Source organism: Ochotona princeps, chromosome 7, assembly GCF_030435755.1.
Source record: "Ochotona princeps isolate mOchPri1 chromosome 7, mOchPri1.hap1, whole genome shotgun sequence".
Lineage (NCBI taxonomy): Eukaryota > Metazoa > Chordata > Mammalia > Lagomorpha > Ochotonidae > Ochotona > Ochotona princeps.
The window spans coordinates 76,621,778-76,644,433 of record NC_080838.1 but is presented as its reverse complement, the minus strand read 5'-3'; the positions used below and the strand labels follow the sequence as shown (position 1 = coordinate 76,644,433).

General features: G+C 39.0%; 1 protein-coding gene across 4 annotated transcripts in view; it reads left to right on the top strand.

The window, feature by feature from the left end:
• Nucleotides 1–22,656, top strand: part of ADGRL3 (adhesion G protein-coupled receptor L3) — a 780,978-nt gene that overhangs the window by 661,551 nt on the left and 96,771 nt on the right. For 3 of the 4 annotated variants that reach the window (XM_058667265.1, XM_058667264.1, XM_058667262.1), the window contains 4 exons: nt 6,191–6,374; nt 7,098–7,220; nt 9,432–9,640; nt 10,551–10,727. In XM_058667265.1, the coding sequence (XP_058523248.1) occupies nt 6,191–6,374; nt 7,098–7,220; nt 9,432–9,640; nt 10,551–10,727 (693 nt within the window). The remainder of the gene's footprint in view (nt 1–6,190; nt 6,375–7,097; nt 7,221–9,431; nt 9,641–10,550; nt 10,728–22,656) is intronic. The other variant, XM_058667263.1, reaches the window with a different exon arrangement.

The window sequence follows — 22,656 nt, the reverse complement described above, 5'->3', positions numbered from 1 at the left end:
TGCAGTGGGATTGGGAGTTTAGACCCTGAAGATGAGAACTGTCAAGAATGGGTTTAGTGCCCTTCTAGAAGAGACCCAAGAGATTTTTCTGGCCCTTCTACGCAATGGGAATGGAGGCAGTAAGGCCATAGTAGGCATTGAATCTGCTGGTGTTTTGATCCTAGAAGGCTGAGCACTGGATTTCTATTGTTTATAAATTACCCAGATTGGGGCATTTGGCTAAAGCAGCCCAGGCTAAGACAATCACTTGTGATACTAAAATACAGAAATCTGAATGATCCAAAAAAATAATAGCTGGTGGAGAGGTTTCTGTTCTTCACAGATACTCTTTCCTCTAACAGAAAGGAAATGCATTTATTAAGAGATATTTCTTAAGAGATATTTATTTATAAATGCATTTATTAAGAGATATGAGGGGTGCAAGTGAAGAAAATTGGCTCAAGTATGTGTCTTCAATGGCTAATAATTACTCAGTGAGGAGTTGCTGAGCCCTTTTTCTCTGGTGGGAGACACTGAACAGTTATCTTGATAATTAAAGATGAGACACTTTCAGTTAATGCAACCTGACACAAGGAGCATAGAGCAGGTAGTGGGCTGAGAGGGGGAGTGGATTCCCTAGGTTGGCTTGGATGGAAGCATCTGCTACAGGTGATGCTTGAGCTCCTCACCGATCAGCTCATCTGCAGACAGATGCAGTGATGGGGAAGCTAGGCGCTTTCCCAAGGCATTCTTCTCTGGAGTTATTTACGCTTGTGACTTTCAAGGGAAGGGAAGAGCTAACTGTCTTCACCAGGTGATATGCTTACAGCCTGAGATTTACTGCTCGCCTGGCCAAGAAGTACAAATGATGTACATTGCATCAAGGATGGCTTCATGTATTCTGGCTCAGGAATCTTAGCTTCTTTCACAAGCACATTCTTTTGAAATAACTACATAAGTCGCCATGATGAGACTATACAACTCCTTCTCACAAAAGTTCTGTTAAAGACCTTATAACAAAGAAGTAAAATTTTCCTCGAGAAAAAATAGATGACTGTGTGACATCCTTAACAAACATACAGTTCTCTAGTCCGAGAAAGTTGGCTGAGGTCTGCATGAAGGGATAAGAACTGCAGTAACCTGTAATGAAAATGTGTGTCTAGAAGGATATGGTGTCTTGATCCTGGTATGATTCTAAATGACTTTTGACTCTCTAATTTATCTTTGATCTTTGGGAGCAATCAAAAGGCACTTAGAATCTAGTCAGTAAATTGTATAATGAAAAGGGTAAGAGCCACCTCTGCCTATGCTTAAATTGAAACACGATAATACTTATTTTCTCATGTAGCTCATGGCTTGATGAATGGTGATTTATGAATGAAAGCTCTGTTCCAAAGAAGGTTGAAATTTGGTGGTAGAACTGAAATGTGAGTTTATCAGGCCTGGCTCATTCTCAAATTTTAGACCTTTATTAAGGATAATAAAGTGAGTTAATATTTAGTTCCTGGCAAGGATATTATTGATGCACTATCCTTTTCAACAGTTTAGTTTGTTTTCATCTTTAAACATCAAAACCGTGGTCATTTCCCCGCTTGGCCAAACTAAAGAATCATGATGAGAATAAACAAGTATATATAAGATACATTCCGGGCCAACTTTATTTTTTTCCAACTTAGGATTGCATATTTAAAATCAGAAAAGAACTTATAGGATAAAAAGGAAATCAGTAAGAACTATTGTTAGACTTTAAAGAAATATAACCAGATGTTCCTGTGTTTGCTTCAAATTGTATCAAATCCCTTGTATGTTTTCCATCCAACTTGAATTCTAAGTATTTTAAGCTCATTTCTTTGCAACCAAACAAAATGAGAATCAACCTACTTTTATATAGGTGAGGCTATGCTAATGAAAGTAATGCAAATAGTTAATTTCAGAAACAAATATTTTTTGATGAGACCTCATCCTTTGTGTGTAAATTACACAAATACTGAATGCATAGATATATAAGGAAAAGCACATAGAGGTCTTTATTATCATTGAGGATTTGTGACTGTTCGCCTGACCATCACTTTGCTGGTTAACAGGGACAGTTCAGCAATCTTTAGAAAATGCAAATCATTTGTCTTAACCAAAAAACTGGTCAAAGGCACTTTGCGCAAGCCTCCAGGCCCCAGATGCTGCAGGATTCTGGTAGAGTATTCCAGCAGAGTTGAGTCATGTCAGATATCGCATTGCGAAGATTGCATTTGAGAAGAGCTATTCCTTACACATCTCGCCTTAGTGCGGTAATTTAGCAATTCACAGTTGTGATTTCTGTGTATTAAGGGAAAACATTTCTTCCCACACTCGAGGGTGATATCAAATCAAAATTAAAAAGAAGATGATGACCTGAACACTTATTATGAACCAGACTACATTATGAAGAGATGATCTGATCATTCCTTGTTTACAGTTCAGGTTCAGAGAGGCACCCTGTAACTGCCCAGTGTTACATAACTAGTAAGGTCGGAGGTTCAGGCACCAATTCGGTAGAATACTGCCACTCAGTTCTTGGGTTCCCATTTTCCCATATTGCCCTTGAGTTATCAAGACCAGGTTATCATTAACCAGATGAAAAGAGCCTGACATTTGTATATTTCACCAGCTGCCAAGCTCTAAAGCCATATTGTAAATCTGCTGTTTCTCTAATAATCCTAGAAATTGTTTAGACTTCTCTGAAGATCATACCTTCTTGGAGAGGGCATAGTTAAAGACAATGCATTCTGAATTCACACGATCCTGGTGTCACAGGCGGTGGCTTCACGCACTGCACCATGATGCTGCCCCTCTGATTGATTACAATGAAACAGCATCAACCTCCAACTTTTCCAGTTGAAGTAAATTTAGTTATAAGATAAATGAGTAATATAAATTATAAGATAAATTGTGTGTGCTGCCTTTGAATCCTGTGCTCTCTGTTCAAAAGCACAGCTCTTTAAAGTAGCCTGTCGTAAACATGAAACAGGTTTCCAAATTTAATGAATTAATTAAATTAATTAAGTTTGAGAGATTTTTAATGGAGTCTTTTAAGGTATTTCTATATAGGATTGTCTCAGCTGCAGAAAAGGGCAACTTTGCTTTTTTTATTTCCAATTGGGGTATCTTCTATATTTATTTTTTGGCCTACTTGCTTTTCCAATACTACCCTGAATAAAAGTAGTAAGAGTAGACACACTTGCTCCCATTCTTAGATAAAAAGCCTTTGGGTTTTCATTGTTGGCTCCAGTGTTAGCTGAAGTCTTTTCCTATAGGCCTTTTTATGTTGAGGCAATTTCCTTCGACTCTGAGTTTTTCGAGAGGTATTGAATTTTATCAGATGCCTTTTCTGCATCTGTTGAAATCAGCATGGGGTGCTGTCATTTGTTATGTTAATGAAGTGTGTATCACATGAATGGATTTTTTTATGTTGAACCATTATTTCCTTGTGGAGATAAATTGCATTTGATCTTGATGTACGGTCCTATTCAGGCACTGTTGGATTTATGCTGCTAGTATTCCGCCGAAGATTCTGTGTCTGTGCTTATTGTGATCATAACCTGTGGGTTTCTTTTCTTCTGCGGTCTTCATCTGTACGTACCTTATAAAATATGTTTGCAAGTATTCTTTATCTTCAACATTTTACAGAGTTTCAGGAGTTGTGTCTCTATTATTGTTATTTTTTTATTCATTAATTACATTGTATTACATGACACAATTTCATAGGTACTGGGATTCTCCCCTCTTCACCCCAAACCCTTCCCCCATGGTGAATTCCTTCACCATGATGCATAACCACAGCTCAGGTTCCGTTGGGATTCCCTAATTACAAGCTCACACCATACAGAGTCCAGCATCCCACTGTCCAGTCAAGTTCAACGGCCTCTTAGGGAGGCCCTCTCAGGTTTGAAGGCAGAGCCAGCAGAGCGTCACCTCGATCAATTATTATTGTTATTTTTAAAGATGTATTTGTTTGAAAGGCTAAATGACAAAAAGGATACAAAGGGAGGGACAGAGAATCCTCTGTCCACAGGTTCACTCCCCAAATAGCCACAGAGGCAAAAGTTGAGCCAGGCCAAAGCAGGGTGTCAGGAACTCATCCTGTGTGAGTAGCACTTGAGCCATCACACGCTGCTTCCCCAACAGCTTTAGCAGGGACTTGGACCGGATGTGCACTACCGCACCTCCCCCTGGGCAGGAGTTCCCCTTTCAGTGTGTGGGAGCCTTCACCTCTGAAGCCCCTGGCCCTGGTTGTCTTGGTTACCAGGGGTTTGATCCGGTTTCCTTCCTGGCTGCAATTCCATTGAGACTTTCTGTTCACAATTTAACCTTGGAATAGGGTCTTGCTTTGAACATGCTTGGATTTGACCGCAGCTAATTTTCTTTCATATTTCTTTCCTCCTTTTGCCTTCTTTGATTAGAAATTAAAGCTGAAATGTTATAACGTGTCCAAAAATTTTACCTGCGGCAGGATTTAAGAGACTGTTGAGTGGTTACTATCATTGTTAGCAGCTAAAAGGAGTGCCCTGTGGAGTCCAGATGGCATTGCTGCTGCGGGCCTGTTGGAGCCTGTCTAATGAATTCTGAGGGTCGTCTAATCCTGGACACAACGCTTGTTTGCTCTCAAGAGTCTTATGTCCTAGTTTTGGCTGCAGAAAATATCTAATGTTTTTGTTTGTTTGCTTCCTAACTGGCACCTTTTTTTTTTTTTTGTCATGTCCTATTGGCATTGTATCTGTAGAAAACTTCCTGGAGAGCCATTCATTTTGTGCTTGGAAATACTTTTGCGTGGTTCCCAGCTCTCGCCTTAAATCCAGAGCGTCCAGTCTTTAAACTCATGAGAGACAAGAGAAACAATTTTGGCTTGATTGAGTCATGCAAAGTCTGCAAGTTGTGAGTAGGGCTGTTTCACTAGAAAGTTCTGTGATGCTGTGTTTTGGTCAGAATCTGTAATAGCTGGGAAAGGTCAATGAAACCAGCTTTGATCAAAAGACAAATTAGTCTCTGAAGCTGGTGTTAATTGGCAGCCAAGGTGTTTCATTACGGGACTGGATTTTTAACAGTTATTACTTGGTTATTATGAGAACACCAGAGCAAAACACTACATTGTAAAGAATGTTTCTCCCATCTCTCAGTCCTGGTGTCAATGTGCCGGAAAGGTGAGTCCCCCTTTAAAATGTACCTGCTGCTTAGAAACTCTGCGTGTGTCGAGTGCCGATTCACCGTTAGTTCCAGAGTAGAGGCGTGTTTCATGATGAATGGCTTCACCAGCGCTCACTCAGGCTGCAGGGGCTGAGCGTTTCTGTTTGCAATTCTCAGCGTTCCAATGAAACGGGAGACCTTACTGGGAGAGCTGTTTTTCCTTTGTGACCTGGAGCAGCAAGCAAACGGCAGGAAACATCTAAATTGAAAGTACAAGGATGATTCTTTTCCATGAAGCAATGAGAAGTGTGGGTTTTTCTCTCTATGTGTCTTGTACCTATTGATGATTTTTTTTTAAAGAAAAAAATACCTGAGGGCCAGAGGTAGTGAAGTCCGTCTGTTTATAACCTGCCTGCGCAGTAAACGGCATGAAGAAGGTTTCTTTCCATAAGTAACTCATCCAAAGCCCCTGGGAATATGTACACTTTGATATTTTCCCCATTCTTACATTTTGCCAGCTAGCTAAAAAGAACCAAGCAGAAGCCTTTGGTTTGTTCAGTGAGTCTTCAACCTACAGGCAACACGTTCGTGTCCTGACTGTGACCGTCCTTTTAATCCCAATTGTGCTAAGCATCCATAGTACAGTGATGTGGTGGGAGGGGGACACATTGTGTGTGTGTGTGTGTTTGTGTGTGTGTGTGATAAAGTTGCTGATTTAATGATCATGTCAGTGTTTCCCAAGCCAAATAATTTAATTATGTAATCATAGTGTTACCTGAAGCCTGGGCTGCTGATTCTAAAGAGCAAGCATGGCTGTATTTGTTGTCCTTCCAAACACAAACAGGTTTTCCCCTTGCCTTGCAAAGTCTCAGCTAGGGCTGTACAGAGCAAAATAATGAATGCTTCTGCTGCAGCATGTCACAGGGGAGGCTGGGACAATACTGAACTCTTGCACAACGTGGATCCAGGCTTGCTGGGCAGCATGTACACCTGGCTTTCTGACAGCCGCGTGGGCTCACTAGAGACCTCTGCCATTCTGTTCATCCTCCTGTAGGCTATGGTCGAGACAGTTAACAACCTCCTTCAGCCACAAGCTTTGAATGCATGGAGAGACCTCACTACAAGCGATCAACTGCGTGCAGCCACCATGTTGCTCGACACCGTGGAGGAAAGTGCTTTTGTGCTGGCTGATAACCTTTTGAAGACCGACATTGTCAGGGAGAACACAGACAACATTCGTAAGTGGCCTTTGTCATAGCGAAGGTTTGGAGGCTCCTGTTCGCAGAAGAAGGAAAAGAAAAATCTCTCTCTGGTGCCCCAGACAGGAAGGATGCCTCTTTTCAAAGAAGATTAATTCCCTCTTCTTCCAAAATGAGGAGGGTGTCATCTCGTGTCTTAAAAGGATCAAAAATCATGAATCTTCTCCTTCCTGGGCCATTGCACTGCTGGTTGTGTTAGCCTGAGGTCCTCTGTAGGGAAGTTCACATACTTATTTTGGGATTCTTAGATATGCATGTACCTGTCTTTTGGATCTATGAAATTTCATCTTCCTGGTGCAAGGTCCATGGGTCATTTCCTCTGTAGTAAGACAATCTGTGAATTGGATGCTATCGAGAAAGCATTTGAGTGGAGATGACAAAACCATTACCTCATTTATAAAACAAAATATTTCCAAACCTAACTTTAAGAATGAAGCCTAAGAATTTGGGCTTGAATTTAAAATTTTCAGCTTTACCATTTATATATTTGTGTTCATTACAGAATTTTTACTGCTTGTGTTTGCTTTAAGAAAATAACAAAGCGCTAGCAATGTATTTTTCTTAAATATTGAACTACTATAATGCGTGTGACAAAACAGGAAGTCCAATGTTGAAGGTTGCGGGTGATTTCAGGGATTCTGGAAGATTCGGCAGGTTCAGGGCATTGCTGAATGACCTCTGATGTGTCCTTCCTCTTCACAGAATTGGAAGTTGCCAGGCTGAGCACAGAAGGAAACTTGGAGGATCTGAAATTTCCAGAAAGCACGGGCCATGGAAGCAGTATTCAGCTGTCGGCAAATACATTGAAGCAGAATGGCCGAAATGGTGAGTTACTTTTCCGAGACGGGATGGAACTTGCATGGGTTACGGCTTCTTGGCTCATGGATTGAGATCCACTGTCCAGGTGCTCACACTGCCCCCCGCCCTTATCTGATGCTCCTCCTCTGCTTTTCCTCTTTGAATTGATTATCCTGTCCATACTATGTTGACATTTATTCCAGAAAACTCTGTTAAGTATTTGGACATTTTTTTTTTAATCACTTTCACTCGTTGGAAACTCGAAGATGAGGGAAATTTCTAAACATTCAGACGGTCTGACTTTTTTCCAGGGTTTTGTTGTTGTTGTTGTTTGTTTGTTTGTTTTGTTTTTAAGCTTGCACAATTTTTCATGGAAAATTTATGTGTAATTTTAAACCTACATTTTTTTGGTTTGTTTTATGTTTTTGTTTTTAAGATGTGTTTATTTGAAAAGCTGAGTGGTGAAGAGGGAATGATAAGGATCTTCTATCCGCTCTTTCATTCCTTAGTGGCCACAATGGCTGGGGCTCGGACAGGTGAAAACCAGGAGCCCGGAACTCCATCTGGGTCTCCCACATTGGTGGAAGGGGCCCAAGGTCTTGGACCATTTTCAACTACCTTCCCAGGCACATTCCAGGAGCTGGATCAGAAGTGGAGCAACTGAACTTGAACTAACACTCACGTGGGATGTTGGCACCCCAACGGCTGTGTTAATGCACTCTTCCACAAAACTGACGTCACATGTGTTTGTAAAGCATACAGAAAATATTTGTAAGGAGGTCCTTTGATGTGGGACTTAGAGATCAACTCAACGTAGCATAATACTGAATTCATGTAAGATAAATAATCTCGGTGAATTTATTGGCCAAGATTTGCTAATATTACAAATGTAAAAATATATTCTTTTTTCCAAGAAAGTGAGTTTTTTTAAGAAAGTGAGTTTTTAAAATTGTTATTATTATTTTGTTTTATGATATAATGTAATAAGGATATTTTAACCTCTCAGGTAACCTCATATCCTAGCAACAAGTTCAAAGCTGTTAGTTTATATTACATAGTGAATCATTTTGGGTAAAAAAAAAGGAATTGCCATAAGTAATATCAGGACAAAATGATACTTTTTATTAGATAAAATTCTTTATAAGCGTTAGATACCTGATTTGATTGAGCTTGCAAGTTATTAGATAACCAATTTGACCAACGGAACTTTTGAGCAGCAGTAAAATTCTGTAGAACAAAACCATGATTTCTCCATTAGCTCCCAAAATGTTTATTTATTTTCTTAATGATTTTGAGAAAGAAAGATTTTCAGTTTTCTCATCCAAGAGACAAATGGAGTTTCCATCTCAGAGTGATGACAGTGGCCAGGGCTGAACCAGGCTGAGCCAGGAGCTGGGGACATACATCCTATCTCCTGTGTTGGTGACAGGAACTCAGTTACTGGAACCCTACCTGTTAACTACTAATGGGTGCGTTGGCAGAAAGCTGGAGATGAGAGCAGGGCCTGGGATGTCATCCCATTCATCTGGTTTTGGGATTTAAGCATCCCAGTCAAGGTCAAATACCTGTCCCCAAAATGTTCCACTTACCATATCCTACCCAAGGCTGCTTTGCCTTCATCAAAGTCAGAGATACTTTGTTAGATGTTCTTTCAGACCTGCCGTGGTTCTCGTTTGTATGTTTTTATCTGTAATCAATTTTGAATCCAGTTTCGGGTGTAGGATTAGATAGGGACCATGGTTCTTTTCACCTTTTGAAAATATGGGCATGTAGGGCCTGGTGCAGTAGCCTAGTGGCTGAAGTCCTCACCTTGTATATGCCAGGATCCCAAATGGGCACTGGTTCTAATCCCGCTGGCCTGCTTCCCATCCATCTCCCTGCTTGTGGTCTGAGAAAGCAGTTAAGGATGGCCCAAAGCTTGGGACCCTGCACCTGCGTGGGAGATTGGGAGGCTGCTACTTCCTGGCTGCAGATCGGCGCAGCTCGAGCCGTTGCAGGCACTTGGGGAGTGAATCATTGGACGGAAGATCTTCCTCTCTCTCTCCTTTTCTGTGTCTGTCTGACTTTGCAATGAAAAATAGATCTTTAAAGAATTTAATTTTGCTTTCCTAGTACTGATTTGGGCTTTGCAAGAAATAAGTGCTTGAATTTTGTGTGAATAAAGAATATGGAATGAGGAAAGATACACACTAATCAGAATTTCTGTCAATTTATATTTCACATTTGCATTTGTTTCAGGAGAGATCAGAGTGGCCTTTGTTTTGTATAACAACTTGGGTCCTTATCTGTCCACGGAGAATGCCAGCGTGAAGTTGGGAACAGAAGCTATGTCCACAAATCATTCAGTTATCGTCAATTCCCCTGTTATTACGGCAGCAATAAACAAAGAGTTCAGTAATAAGGTCTATTTGGCTGATCCCGTGGTATTTACTGTTAAGCACATCAAGGTAAGGAAATGGCAGGTTAAGGTGAGCTGTTTGTTTTATGTGTATTCCTTACCACATGACCATTAAATGTATTCATTTTCTCTTACTGCTTTTTTTTTCATTGCAATCAATGATGCATGAAATGCAGTAATTTTTCCCACATATGAAGTTTGGGGGAGAATAATTCTTGTATATAAAAATACTGAAATTCATACCTTTGTAGCGGTTTCTCCACAATTTGAGTTAGAACATGTCTAGATACCTAATGGATGAGAATGAGACCTACAGGTGATTGTATTGTACGTGGGTTTATATTCAATGCTACTATTGCCGCAAAATAATAGAGATGAGTAATTGTGAGATGGTGGAGATATTAATTTTCTTCTTTACTGTAATTTGTTTCCTATCTAATGACATCATATTTCATACTTTAAATAAACACTAGAATGTTTAATTATTTAAAAAGATAAATGACAGTATGTCACATGGGAGTGGACATGGCTTAATATATGATATGCCAGGCAATTATCATCTTTATGTATAGACGTATTTTAGTATACATATGGAGACTGAAATTATGCCTTCAGCAAAGGTTTCCTAAAGATATCATTTAAGATGGTGATTGTTTATAAAAATTGCCTTCTTTACTATATAAATTGATGTCATTCTGAAAAATTAGTACTAGTACTCATTCAACGTTAAATGTGAAAACATCAGCGACTTCACCTCTGGCAGGAGGTGATCATAATGAATGTATTCAATTTTGCCTATGATTAGTAAGGCCCACTCTGAATGAAAGCATTGGTAGACTTCTCTCCAGAAAGGGGAATTGGGTACAAGGTTGTATTGATGGTCTAGAAAGTACCTGCTGATTTTAATTTTTCATCAAGCAGTTATTGGCTTCCTTTGTTTTTCCCCCCATACCCCATAGCAGTCAGAGGAAAATTTTAACCCCAACTGTTCATTTTGGAGCTATTCCAAGCGCACAATGACAGGCTACTGGTCAACACAAGGCTGTCGGCTCCTGACAACCAACAAGACACATACTACGTGCTCCTGTAACCACCTGACCAACTTTGCAGTATTGATGGCACACGTGGAAGTTAAGGTAAGCTGTATATCATAACATCAATATGCTATAGCCCACAATCCCATGGCTATGTGTAACTAATCCCATGTGTATACGCTTGTCTCACTTCACAGTTTTTCCGTTTTCATGCTTTTTCAGAAATTCTCAGACATTCCAGCCATATCCTGCTGGAAGAGTCTCTCTTTGCTTGTTAGTAGTGTAATTGACAAAATAAAAATCTACTTACTAAATTTCCTCTGGGCTCCCTGTGCCATTATGCATGAATAAATGTCAGACTATAACTTTGTGAATCAAGAGGAAAGAACTTTAGCACCAAAAGCCTGTGGCATTTGGCTGGGAAGTATGTTAGTCTGCTTTCTGTCACTTTATAATATCTAAAAGGAGCTTCTTTGAGAAAGAAAAGGTTTATTTGAGCACAAAGATGGAAGTTATCAGGTTGGGAAGTGCCATGGCCTGGGGTGTGATGTAGGTTGGTTGTGGAGGGTACTGAGGTACCGCCACATAGTGACCTAGGCAGGAGGGAGAGAACCTAGCCTTGCTGAAACTGACGTAATGAACTCTCTTGTGATCCAAAAGCCGCTCATTGGCCCCACTTCTCAGCTGCTGGTATTCAATTGAACCTCTACCGTTACATCATCAGCCGTGAACATGAAGACAACAGAATTTAAACACAGTCTTGGGTTTGGGGGAGACTGTGTCCATGACAGACAGCCAGGACTGGGAGGGGTGAGGACTAAGGAGCTATGTCCAGGTGTAAACTGTGTCAAACTGACTCTTGAGAAAGCAACTGTCAAGCACAACATGCGTGGCATGGTTATGTAAAGAACTTGGCAAACTCTGTATCAACAGGCTGGATTCTGTCCATTTGAGAAGACACTGTGCTGAAGGGAAAATCAGATCATCAGGAGGTTCCAAAGTCAAAACACAAAGCTGACTTGGCTGCGTAGGTTTCTTCCTGATGTGACTGGCTTTTAAAAGCAGAGTTGAGGGCCCAGCGCTGTGGCCTACCAGCCAAAGTCCTTGCCTTGAACGTGCCGGGATCCCAATATGAGCACCAATTCTAATCCCGGCAGCTCCACTTCCAATCCAACTTCCTATTTGTGGCCTGGGAAAGCAGCCGAGGACGGCCCAAAACCTTGGGACTCTGCACCCGCGTGGGAGACCTGGAAGGCTCCTGGCTTCGGATCGGCGCAGTACCAGCCGTTGCGGTCACTTGGGGAGTGAATCGTTGGATGGAAGATCTTCCTCCATGTATCTGACTTTGCAATAAAAATAAAATAAACCTTTTTTTTTTAAAAGCAGAGCCGAGAGATACAGAGGGTGGGTTTGCACGGGAAAGAAGGCTGACACGGTTTCAGGAAATCGGTCCAAGAGAGAAACTGATGGGCAGCTTCAATACCATCAGAATCCTGGGCCAGGAAGGGTTAGGCCAGGGAACTCAGAAATACAAGTCAGTGTATCAGGTGTAAATCAGATGGATGCTGATATATTAAACCTGTGAGAGTGGATGGCGTTGGAAGCTTCTGCTTTTGTTCCAAACAAGATACTTCATGACAAGGAATGATGGAGAGAGCTGGGATCTGTGCTGTCATCACAGCAGGACAGGAAACAAGGATGCCTGAGACCCACATGTGAGAGTCAGTCGCTAGATAGAGTTGGAAGAAAGCTATGGTATAAAAGTGACGTATAAATTATGTGTAAAATGGCTTCTTTACCTGGACTTCAAGATTCCTAATGAAAAGAATGAATATTTTCTAAACACTTAAGGAAGCACAAAAATGTATAATTACATTTATACCTTTAGACAAAACTTTCTTCAACTGCTTTGGTAACTTGAATAGCATTTCGCTCACAATCACTTAGTGTTATCAATCTCTTATAATTATCTTATATTTTTGTAATTAATCTTTAATAAGATTGCCTTTGAATGTACCATTGGTATTTATGCTTGAAAGGATAAAATATGCACAGATTCAGCATTTTATGTAAAACTTAAAACCTAGCTTTTTATTATAATGTCTCTTTGTCATAATTATTTGATACATTGTGAAAAAAATGATTACTTGAAATCCTACAATGGCTTTGGCAATAACTGAACATTCTTTTACACAATTATCTAAAAATCCTCATCGTGTAGGTAATATTACTTAGCTGTTCCATTTTGCTAATTGACAAATGGTGTTTCCAAGGCAATATGAAATGTGAAATAACATGTATTTCTAACCACAAGGTTCAGCAATATTAGATTGCTTGTAGCATAACAGATAAAGAATAGAATATGAAGACTCCCCTCAAAAGTCTTACAATTTTGTTTGAAGAAATAGAAACAAGCACTTATTATGTAGTGTAATAAAGTAGTTACAAAAGTGAAGTTTTGCATTACTGTGGGAAAATTGAATTTGTAAGAGTCAAGAGTGTTTTATAAAATGATGATTTGGCCGGACAAGTTGTGAAGAAAATTCCATTGAACTGCGTTAGCAAATAAGAAACATGTTAAATAAATCATATCATATATATCAAGGTGTATAGAATATGGTATGAAAAATTAAGGCTTTGTGGCACTTACATGCAGTACAGCAAATAAGCACTTAGGAAGGAATGGAGTGACCCTTGTGGGGTGTGGCTGTGAGAGGCTTTGTCTGGAAATTTGGATAGTTTAAATTCTGAAGATCCAGACAGGAGCCAAATGTCCCCACATTCTATATTCCCTATATGTAAATATTTATAAATGATAAATAAAGCTTGCAGAAATTCACTGTATCTGATCTGATAATGTGCACCGTGACAATTACAGGCTTGAGGACACAAGATCTGAATTTAGAATTTCTAGAATCCCCCGGGTCCCTTTTCTGAACAGAGCAGTGTGGGGAGGGCCTGCCCTGGCTCCCACACTGTAACTTACCCACAAGGCAGAGATGCATTTCAGGGCTCCTCTGTCAGGGCCTTTGTGTATACCCTGGCATGAGCTTTTGCTGTGGGGCTTTAAGAAGCTAGTGATAGATTTCAACACAATAATGGCACTATTTCACTTTGCATTTTAGATGATCCCCAGTATTTTGTGGATGACAGATACAACATCTGTTAGTTTGGCTGCAGTGTGACAGTTATCTCAGTAGTGTTTGGAAGGGAAGTTTGGGTCCTCAACTAGGGCTGCCCTAATAGTTGTGAAGAGGATTTGTATCTCAGATATCCCAAAGACATAACATTACAAACAGCCTTTTACCTTCATGTGAAGATTGGGAGATGGATTAGTAACAAGGTATTATATACTTGTAAATTCTAATCTTCCCAATGTCAGTAAGAATAGAGTTGTTAATTTTTAACTTATGTTTTAAAAAGCTAAAGACCTGGCAAAGATTTGACCTGTTCCATGTTGTTGATCCAAATAATTTCATTCAAAATCTTTCTTGATACAAATTAAAAGAGAAAAGGTACAACTATCCCACGGAGAGATGAAATCCATGGCCTGTTACTGCTAACAAAAGAGTACACTTTGCTATGTCAACACTGTTCAAATTTTACTCTTCAAAAGACTGCACACGATTTTGCTGGAACATCACAAATTGATCTAGCTTAGCAAGCTTAGAAAGCTTTACTGTAGTAATGAATGATAGATGGAAATCTAGCATGTGTTAGTTTGTCTTTGGGTTCTACATTTCAGCCTTGGGGAATAAACTGAGCAATAGGGATCAAATTTGAGGCAACAAGAAAATACCATTTCTTGCTCAGTTCATTACCTCTCCCCAGTCTATTATATAAGAATCACAACTGTGACCAGTGTTGTATGTCAACAAGAGATAAAATAAATGGAAATCAATAATTCCCTGCAACAGGCAGTCACACAATATGCTTCCTGTCCTGAATTGCTTGTATCAAGAGTCTCCTGTGATGGTGCAAGCCCCTCCCCTTGTTGGCATTAGGACATGATTTTGGCACTTTAATAATAAAAGCAAAATCAAAACCAAAGAGATCGGTCATTCGTAGAAATCCAAAAAGAAGCCCACTTACTAAACTTACCTTAGGCTAATGTGTAAAATAAGACACTTTCTCACATTCTGTAAGAATCCCAGCAGCCAATTACAACAAATACTTATGTCTTGGTAGGTGTCATTGACTAGAAGGAAGTCTATAAAGGAAATGTCATTGCATTGGCTAATTCTGCTGGATGAGCTCAGCCAAAGCAGAGGGACTTGGATAGTCCTGATGGATGCTGACATCAGGCAGGCATTCCGGGGTGTAGCCAGCTTTCTCCAGGACTGAACCTGACCACAACATTGCTTTCCCAACCATCGATCTGGTTAACACTACGTTCTTTTTAGCAACATTTTTGAGCACTTAGGTTAGTCATCATAAAAGCATGAATGTGTTTCCCAGTACACAGGAGACATTTAACAAATGTTGCCGCCTTCTTCCCAACATGTGAGATTCCTAGGGATTCCGGCTCTCAAGGACATCACATTTTTGAGTGGGAAGGGGATATGTGGAGAAGAGAAGCTGCAGTTACAGTCTTGACAGGTTTTGTAAATGAGAATGACACTGTGACTTTGGGACATAGAAGATCATCTATCTGAGACCAGATGGCTCAGGAAGGGCATGTCAGAGAGGTGCCTTGCTCTAAAGAATGTGCAGGGTGAATTAAGTAATGTGTGGAGACTTTGAGCTGGCCATGTGCCTGTGACATTTTCTTTGCCTTAGGTATATCATGTTCTCTTGTTCCTTCTCTTTTTGAACAGCTGGTTCTTTGTTGCTTCCTTGTCTGGTTAATCCTCATCTCGATGCCGATTCTCCTGTCACTCTGGCACAGAACATAACCCTAGTATCTATTTTGTTTTCTTCCTAGGTGATCTCATAGAGTCACATGGCCAAAATCATCATCTTTGACCCCCACATTTCCTTCATTGCTTAACTCTGGACCCATAGGTTTAACCACTGACTTGCTGTTTCTACTTAGGTTTTAATGTGTCATAATTCTAGAACTGCAACTTTGCTATTCTCCTATCTGTATCCTCACTATCTTCAGCTACTCTTTAGCTTTAAACCATGCATCACCTTAGGTTTTTTTTTCTGCACATATTGCACATTTGACACAGCAGCATATTCTGCCAAATCCAGAATCTGACCTCAGCACCCTCACCCCGAGAGTCAAGCTTTCGTCACCCCCACTTCGTTCTTGCCTCATAATTGGTCTCTCTGTTTCCCTCCTCATCCCTTTAAAGTCTTTTCTCAGCCCAATTGCCAGAGGAATACTTTCAGAATGTTAGATCATACCACTTCTCTGATTTTTTTTTTTTGCAAAAAGCAGTTCTGTCTGCCCTGTAAGTTCTGAATCACACACTCACTACCTTTGATTTAACCTTCAGTGACTCCTTATCTCAGCAGGAGCAAAGTTGACTAATGAAGAGTAAAGTGTCTTATTATGACACATGAAATGATGGTCATGGGAGAGTTGGGCTAATTCTATTTATTGAAGGTGGGCTGAGAAAGGTTTGGGCTCTACCAGTTCATAGAAGAAAGGGACTACTCCTAACTCTCTATCCCAAGATTGCTCAGAAAATTAAATCTGAATACTGCAGAGTTTTCATCTTTATACCAACTGTACTGTTTTGAAGAGCAAGAGGGAGTTGGCTTCAGGGGATTTGAGCTTTTTTTTTTTTTCATTTTTAATTTTCCGTACTTTGAGTATTTGTCCAAAACCACTTACTTATCAGTTGACTTAAGAGCCAATCAGCATTACACAACCATTTTTCTGACTTATGTGTACTTCAGAGAGTTTCTTCAAAGTTTAAAGTGTAACTTACATAGATTGAGATGCACATGTAGCAGATACTTGATGAATACTATACATATATATCTTTGACTAGTTGTGGTTATTTCATATGAAAGATGAAATACACCTTGATAAAATTTTTAAAGTTTTATTTTATTTATTTTTATTGGAAAGTCATAGTTACCGAGAAAGAGACCCAGAAAGCCAGGAGCCTCTTCCTGGTCTCCCATGCAGGTGCAGGGTCCCAAGGATTTGGGCCATCCTTGACTGCTTTCCGAGGTCATAAGCAGGGAGCTGGATGGGAAGTGGGGCTGCTGGGATCCCGACACATACGGGGTGAGAACTTTAGCTACTAGACTACCTAGCTGGGCCCTACATACCTTTTTTAAAGGGTGTGATTAAGTTTAAGCAAATATGCCTGAACTAGTTAGTGATGAATTTCTGTTGAGGAACAAAGTTTCAATAAATATCCTTAGGATTCAATATGTGAGAACTTTTATACAAACCATTAAAAGAAGAATCATGCTTGGTATTTGATGACCTCTAACATGTCCAAGGGGCAACTTACTTCATTTTCTTTTCATTCTTAAATGATTGTAAGTTTAGTAATTCTGATCTCATGTGGGCTGTTTGTTTGAAACAACATAACTGACTGTCATGAGGGATTTTCTCTGAATAGATACTTTTGTTAACATCCTAACGTTGTCACCATAAACTCCAAGTTGGCAACAGGATTATTAACTGTGACTGAGTTTTCTCTATTTGTGTTTTATAAATATACTATCATCTACCACGTTTATATATACGTTTGCATATATGTTTATATATATATATACACACACATTTATATATATTTCCCTCACGTATATGAAGGAAAATTTGATCATGTGCACATGCTAAGTAATGTACATTCTTCCCAAAATATGGATAGCTTTTACCATGTTTTTAGATGAGCTTTTACTCCTGTATTTTGTGATATAGACAATCTTTCCTTCCATTTCCATCTTCTGAATTTTAAGCTCTTTGGGACCATTCAGGGCTTCTACCACATCTGTTTTTACTTTTCAGAAAGAATAACACCTGACATCCCAGCACCAACTCTCTCCCTGCCCTCTTTAGCTGACCATATGAACATATATTGCTTAATTTCCAGATCACAGGGAGTATTTAGAATTTCATTTCACTTGCATAAAGTGGCCAGAGAAGAGCTTTCCTAAATGCCAGTGGATGTGGTGGGAGAATTTTTTTTCCACTCTGCTGCCAACTCCTGGAATAATCTGAATGCTCATGCTCTTTGGAGCATGTCCTGCTGTTCAGCAGGAAACAGAGTGCGGCCTCCACAGCATTTCTGCCCTCTGCAGGGGACCTGGAATTCTTGTTTTATTTCTAAAAAAGTTACTATGAACATGGCGGATTATTTGAGGAAGACCCAGAACCTTTATGTGTTGCGTATTTTGCAGATTTCTGTTTAGAACAGGGAGTAGGAGAGCAATGGCAAAGGTCCTATGGACAGAAGAACCTGTTTACATTTGTTTGAGAAGAAAAAAAGTCACCTGAAGTTAAAGGGATGAAACAATTCAAGCTTAGTGTGGAAACAGATGGGCTGGAAATTGTAGTTAGGGAAAAAAAAAGGCTACATAAGACTATTTTAGTTCTTTTCTCTCTGTTCTAATAGAGAAGAGTGGCACAATAATTGTTTCTTTGAATTCAGCATGCATTTTTTGTATGTATGTATCTTGGTTGTCTAAAATGAATTGCTAACATAATACACACTTGCTAAATTTGTTAGAAAATTTTATTTAAAAATTCCATCTCCACATTAATACATATAAAATATTTCATCAATACAATATTATTTTTACTGTCATTCCATGGTATCCGTGGGGGTTGATTCCAGGACCCTTTTACACATGTATCAAAATACGTAGGTGCTCCCGTCCCTTGTGCAGAACATCATAGAATTTGCATATAACCTTACACAAACCCTCCAATATTCTTTAAATCCTTTCTATATTACTTGTAACACCTAAGGTAATGTAATACAATGGAAATAGTTGTTCTGTTATTAGGAGAATAAAGATAATGGGAAAATGCCTGCACATGGTAAGTGCAGCTGCAATTTCCTTTCCTTTTCTTTCTTTCCTTTTTAAAATAATTTCAGAAAAAGCTGATTGGACAGACTAATCGGGAACACACCAGTATGAGGACCAACTGTACTCTGTGACCCATGTGAGAACTTTTCCAGCTGTCTCAGTACAATCGGGGACTACTTTTCAAGCTGGCACCTGTCTAAGATCATGCATGGCTTTTAGTTGTATTGTCTGTTTATTCCTCTTTGAAGTCAGCCTGACAGATTTCTCCTTCATGATAATGACATTTGGTGAAGTTCAACCCATCATTTCTTTTCTTTTTTTTTTATTTTAATTCGTTAATTACATTGTATTATGTAACACAGTTTCATAGGTACTTAGATTCTCCCCACCCCTCCCCAAACCCTCCCACCATGGTGGATTCCTCCACCTTGTTGCATAACCACAGTTCAAGTTCAGCTGAGATTCCCCCATTGCAAGCATATTACAAACATAGAGTCCATCATCTTGTTGTCCAGTCAAGTTCAACGGCTTCTTAGGTATACCCTCTCTGGTCTGAAGACAGAGCCAGCAGAGTATCATCCCAATCAAATAAAAGCTCCAACATACCATCAGCAAAAATTTACATCATTATGGAATTAATTGACATAGTAATGAGTAACCAATATGGTAAAAGTAAATGCGAGTTCTTAACCACCTTCTGTGACCATCTCATTCACATTTCAATTTTAGTTTATACACAACATATAACATACATAACATGTTATACATAACATCATATCATCTTAGATTAAGGCAAACATGTGGTATTTAACCTTTTGGGATTGGCTCATTTCCCTTAGCATTATGGTTTCCAGTTTGGCCCATTTGGCCACAAAGAACTGCATTTTGTTTTTTTTAATAGCTGAGTAGTATTCCATGGAGTAGATGAACCGTAGCTTTCTTATCCAGTCGTCTGCTGATGGGCATTTTGGCTGCTTCCATGTTTTTGCAATTACTGATTGTGCTGCTATGAACATAGGAGTGCATGTTGGTTTCTCATAAGACAAGTGTTCTGGATATATTCCTAGGAGTGCTATTGCCGGATCATACGGTATGTTGAATTTGAGTTGTTTGAATGTTCTCCATACTGATTTCCATAAAGGCTGTACCAGCCTGCAGCCCCACCAGCAGTGGAGTAGGGTTCCCTTTTCCGCACAACCTCGCCAACAAGCGTTGTTGGTGCTTTTATTCATGTGGCCCAGTCTTACTGGCATTAGGTGGTACCTCATTGATGTTTTAATTTGGATTTCCCTTATTGCCAGGGAACTTGAGCATTTTTTCATATGTTTATTTGCCATTTGCAACCCATCATTTCTATAAAAACATTTCACAGTCTTGATCTTCTTGGCTTTTGCCTCATGATTCGATTGTGGCTAAACATTTTTGGCAAGAATTCCAAGCAGTAGATACAGCATCTTTCTTTTTTTTTTTAACTGTTTATTTTATTGCATTTTGCTAAAAAGACAGCATCTTTCACAGCGTAAAAAACCCTTTACTCAGTCAACAAACTTTGGGTACTTGGCTGAAGTGACATAGTAAAGGAAGATAGAGCTTGTTGTAATTAGGAGGAATTTGTGAAACTTTGAATCATCTTAAATTTGTTGTTTGTGATGTACTTAGCTCATCCTCAGTGTGTTCCTCAAGTTATTGAGTCCCGTCTTTGTGACAGACAAATATTAATCTATTTAGCAAGAAATAATAAGTAATCAGGAGTGCCAGAGTCTTGCAGGAATGCACTTCTACAGGAGCAGAGGATGCTGTGGAAACCTGTAAAAGAGCCCAACAAGACCCCAAGAAGGTGATTGAAATGCCCTACGTAACTTCCGGGACTCTTTCTTCAAGGAAAATGAGTGACAAGGTTAAAGTAGCACGAAACAAATCTGGATGCTAATTTTTTTTTAATTTGCAGTATGATTTTTTTCAGTAACTTTCGCATTCCTTAGTATTACTACCATGCTTCTTTTGCTGTCTTTGATGTTTTCCTACAATTGCAGTGGAAGTTTTAAACAAAAAGGGATTTTTGATCTTCTCATTTACTGTAGTAAGCCTCACATAATTTTTAGGTTGTCATCTTTAATAAATAAATGTAGCTAAAATATAGCAGCCAGAGGGGGTGCATCTTCAGGAATAGAAAGTTTTTTAGTAATAAAGTAATGAAGTATATGGAGAGTCCCAAAGGGGGCAGTCGGGTGAGAACGTTAACTCTCAACTGGTCCAGAACACTATAAGTTGCATGTGAATCAAGATGTACACATTCCTTTAATATTTATATAGATTATCTCATTTAATGAAACACAGAAGTACAGCAGATATTGTTCCCATGATTTATTGCTTTCCAAATTTGTAATTCAGAGAAGTAGGAAATAAGAATTAAAATCAAGAGGGTTGGGATTCTAATTCTAACTCTAAATAATTTTTTTGTACTTGTAGCCATGTCATCTGAACTTTGTGTTCCCATTGTTAATGTAATGACACTAATCAGATTTTTCTAATGTTCATTGAGGGTTGTTTCAGGGACTGGACAATGAAATTCATCAAAATCCTATTTAAAATGATAATGTTTTTTAAATATGATTTAGCATGTCACTGCTTAATTCTCAGCTGAGTTTGAGGGACAGTTAACTCAAAAAACCCAAATACTTAATTAAGTTTATAATAAACAATGATTTTTATCTACATGACTGTGTTTTGCCTTGGTTTTACACTCCTTTTTTCCCCACAATACAATTGTCAAATAATAGATACTGTAGAAGCTATCATACGTTTTTATAAATTCACAACTCTTCAAAATGTTGCATGGATCTGGTGAATTCTCACCATGTCATCCTCGTAAGACAAGTATAAATCAATGCTAAGGACAGATAGTATCTTCAATTGATTTGGTTTCTTCTTCATGACTGAGATGTTTTTCACATCGCAAAACTGAAGCCATTTTCTTTCTTTTTTTCTTAGCTTTAATTGTAATTTACTTCACAAGTTTGTCTGTGCTTTGGAAAACATAATTAACCAAGCAAATGACTGACATTAAAACCTTCCTATCTCAATAGTATTTTATGCTGTTCTTGGGAAGAGCTAGCTGAGGTTCTTACCAGCTATACTCTTTCTTATTCTGGCTCACAAAATTTTATTTTATTTAATAAGAATGCAGTTCAGTGATTGTTCTGTTTTCCTGGTCTATTTATTCAATGCTGTCTGGCAAATAGAATAATAAATCAAGGGAACTACTAGACCCTTGAGGAATTATGCTAGATTTTCCAGAATAGTTGTTTATGTAGCTTTCTACTGTAGTCAATAAGGACGACTTGTACAAATAAGATTTTGAACAAAAATGTGGCAGAACTAAACCACTTTGTCTTGTTACATATAATCCAAGTTGCTCTCAGTCTACTCTGTATTCATTACAACATTGCTTTGTAAGAATTTCCAGAGGTGGGCATTTGACTTAGTGGCTAAGGTGTCGATTGGGATGTTGGGCATTCCTAAGGGAGCTTTTGTTCCTGCTCTACTCTGGATTCCAGCTTCCTGATAATGCGCATCTTTTTTTATTTCTTTTTTTTTTATTAAATTTATTCATTAATTACATTGTGTTGTAATTACATAGAATCTGGGATTCTCCAACCACCTTCCCCCATGGTGGGTTCCTCCACCTTGTTGCATAACCATAGTTCAAGTTCAGTTGAAATTCCCTCTTTGCAAGTATATGCCAAGCATAGAGTACAACATCTTATAGTCCAGTCAAGTCCAACTACTTATTGGGTAGAGCCTCTCTGGTCTGAGGGCAGAGACAGCAGAGTATCATCCCGGTCAAATAAAAGCACTAACATACCATCTGCAACAATTAGCATCGTTATGGAATTAATTGACATGGTATTGAGCAGTCAACATGTTAAAAATAAATGTGATTTCTTAACCACTTTCTGTGACCCCCCCATTCACAGTTCAATTTTAGTTTATATACGACATATGACATAACATCCATAACATAACATGTTATGCTTAACATCATATCATCTTAAATTAAGACAAACATGTGGTATCTAACCTTTTG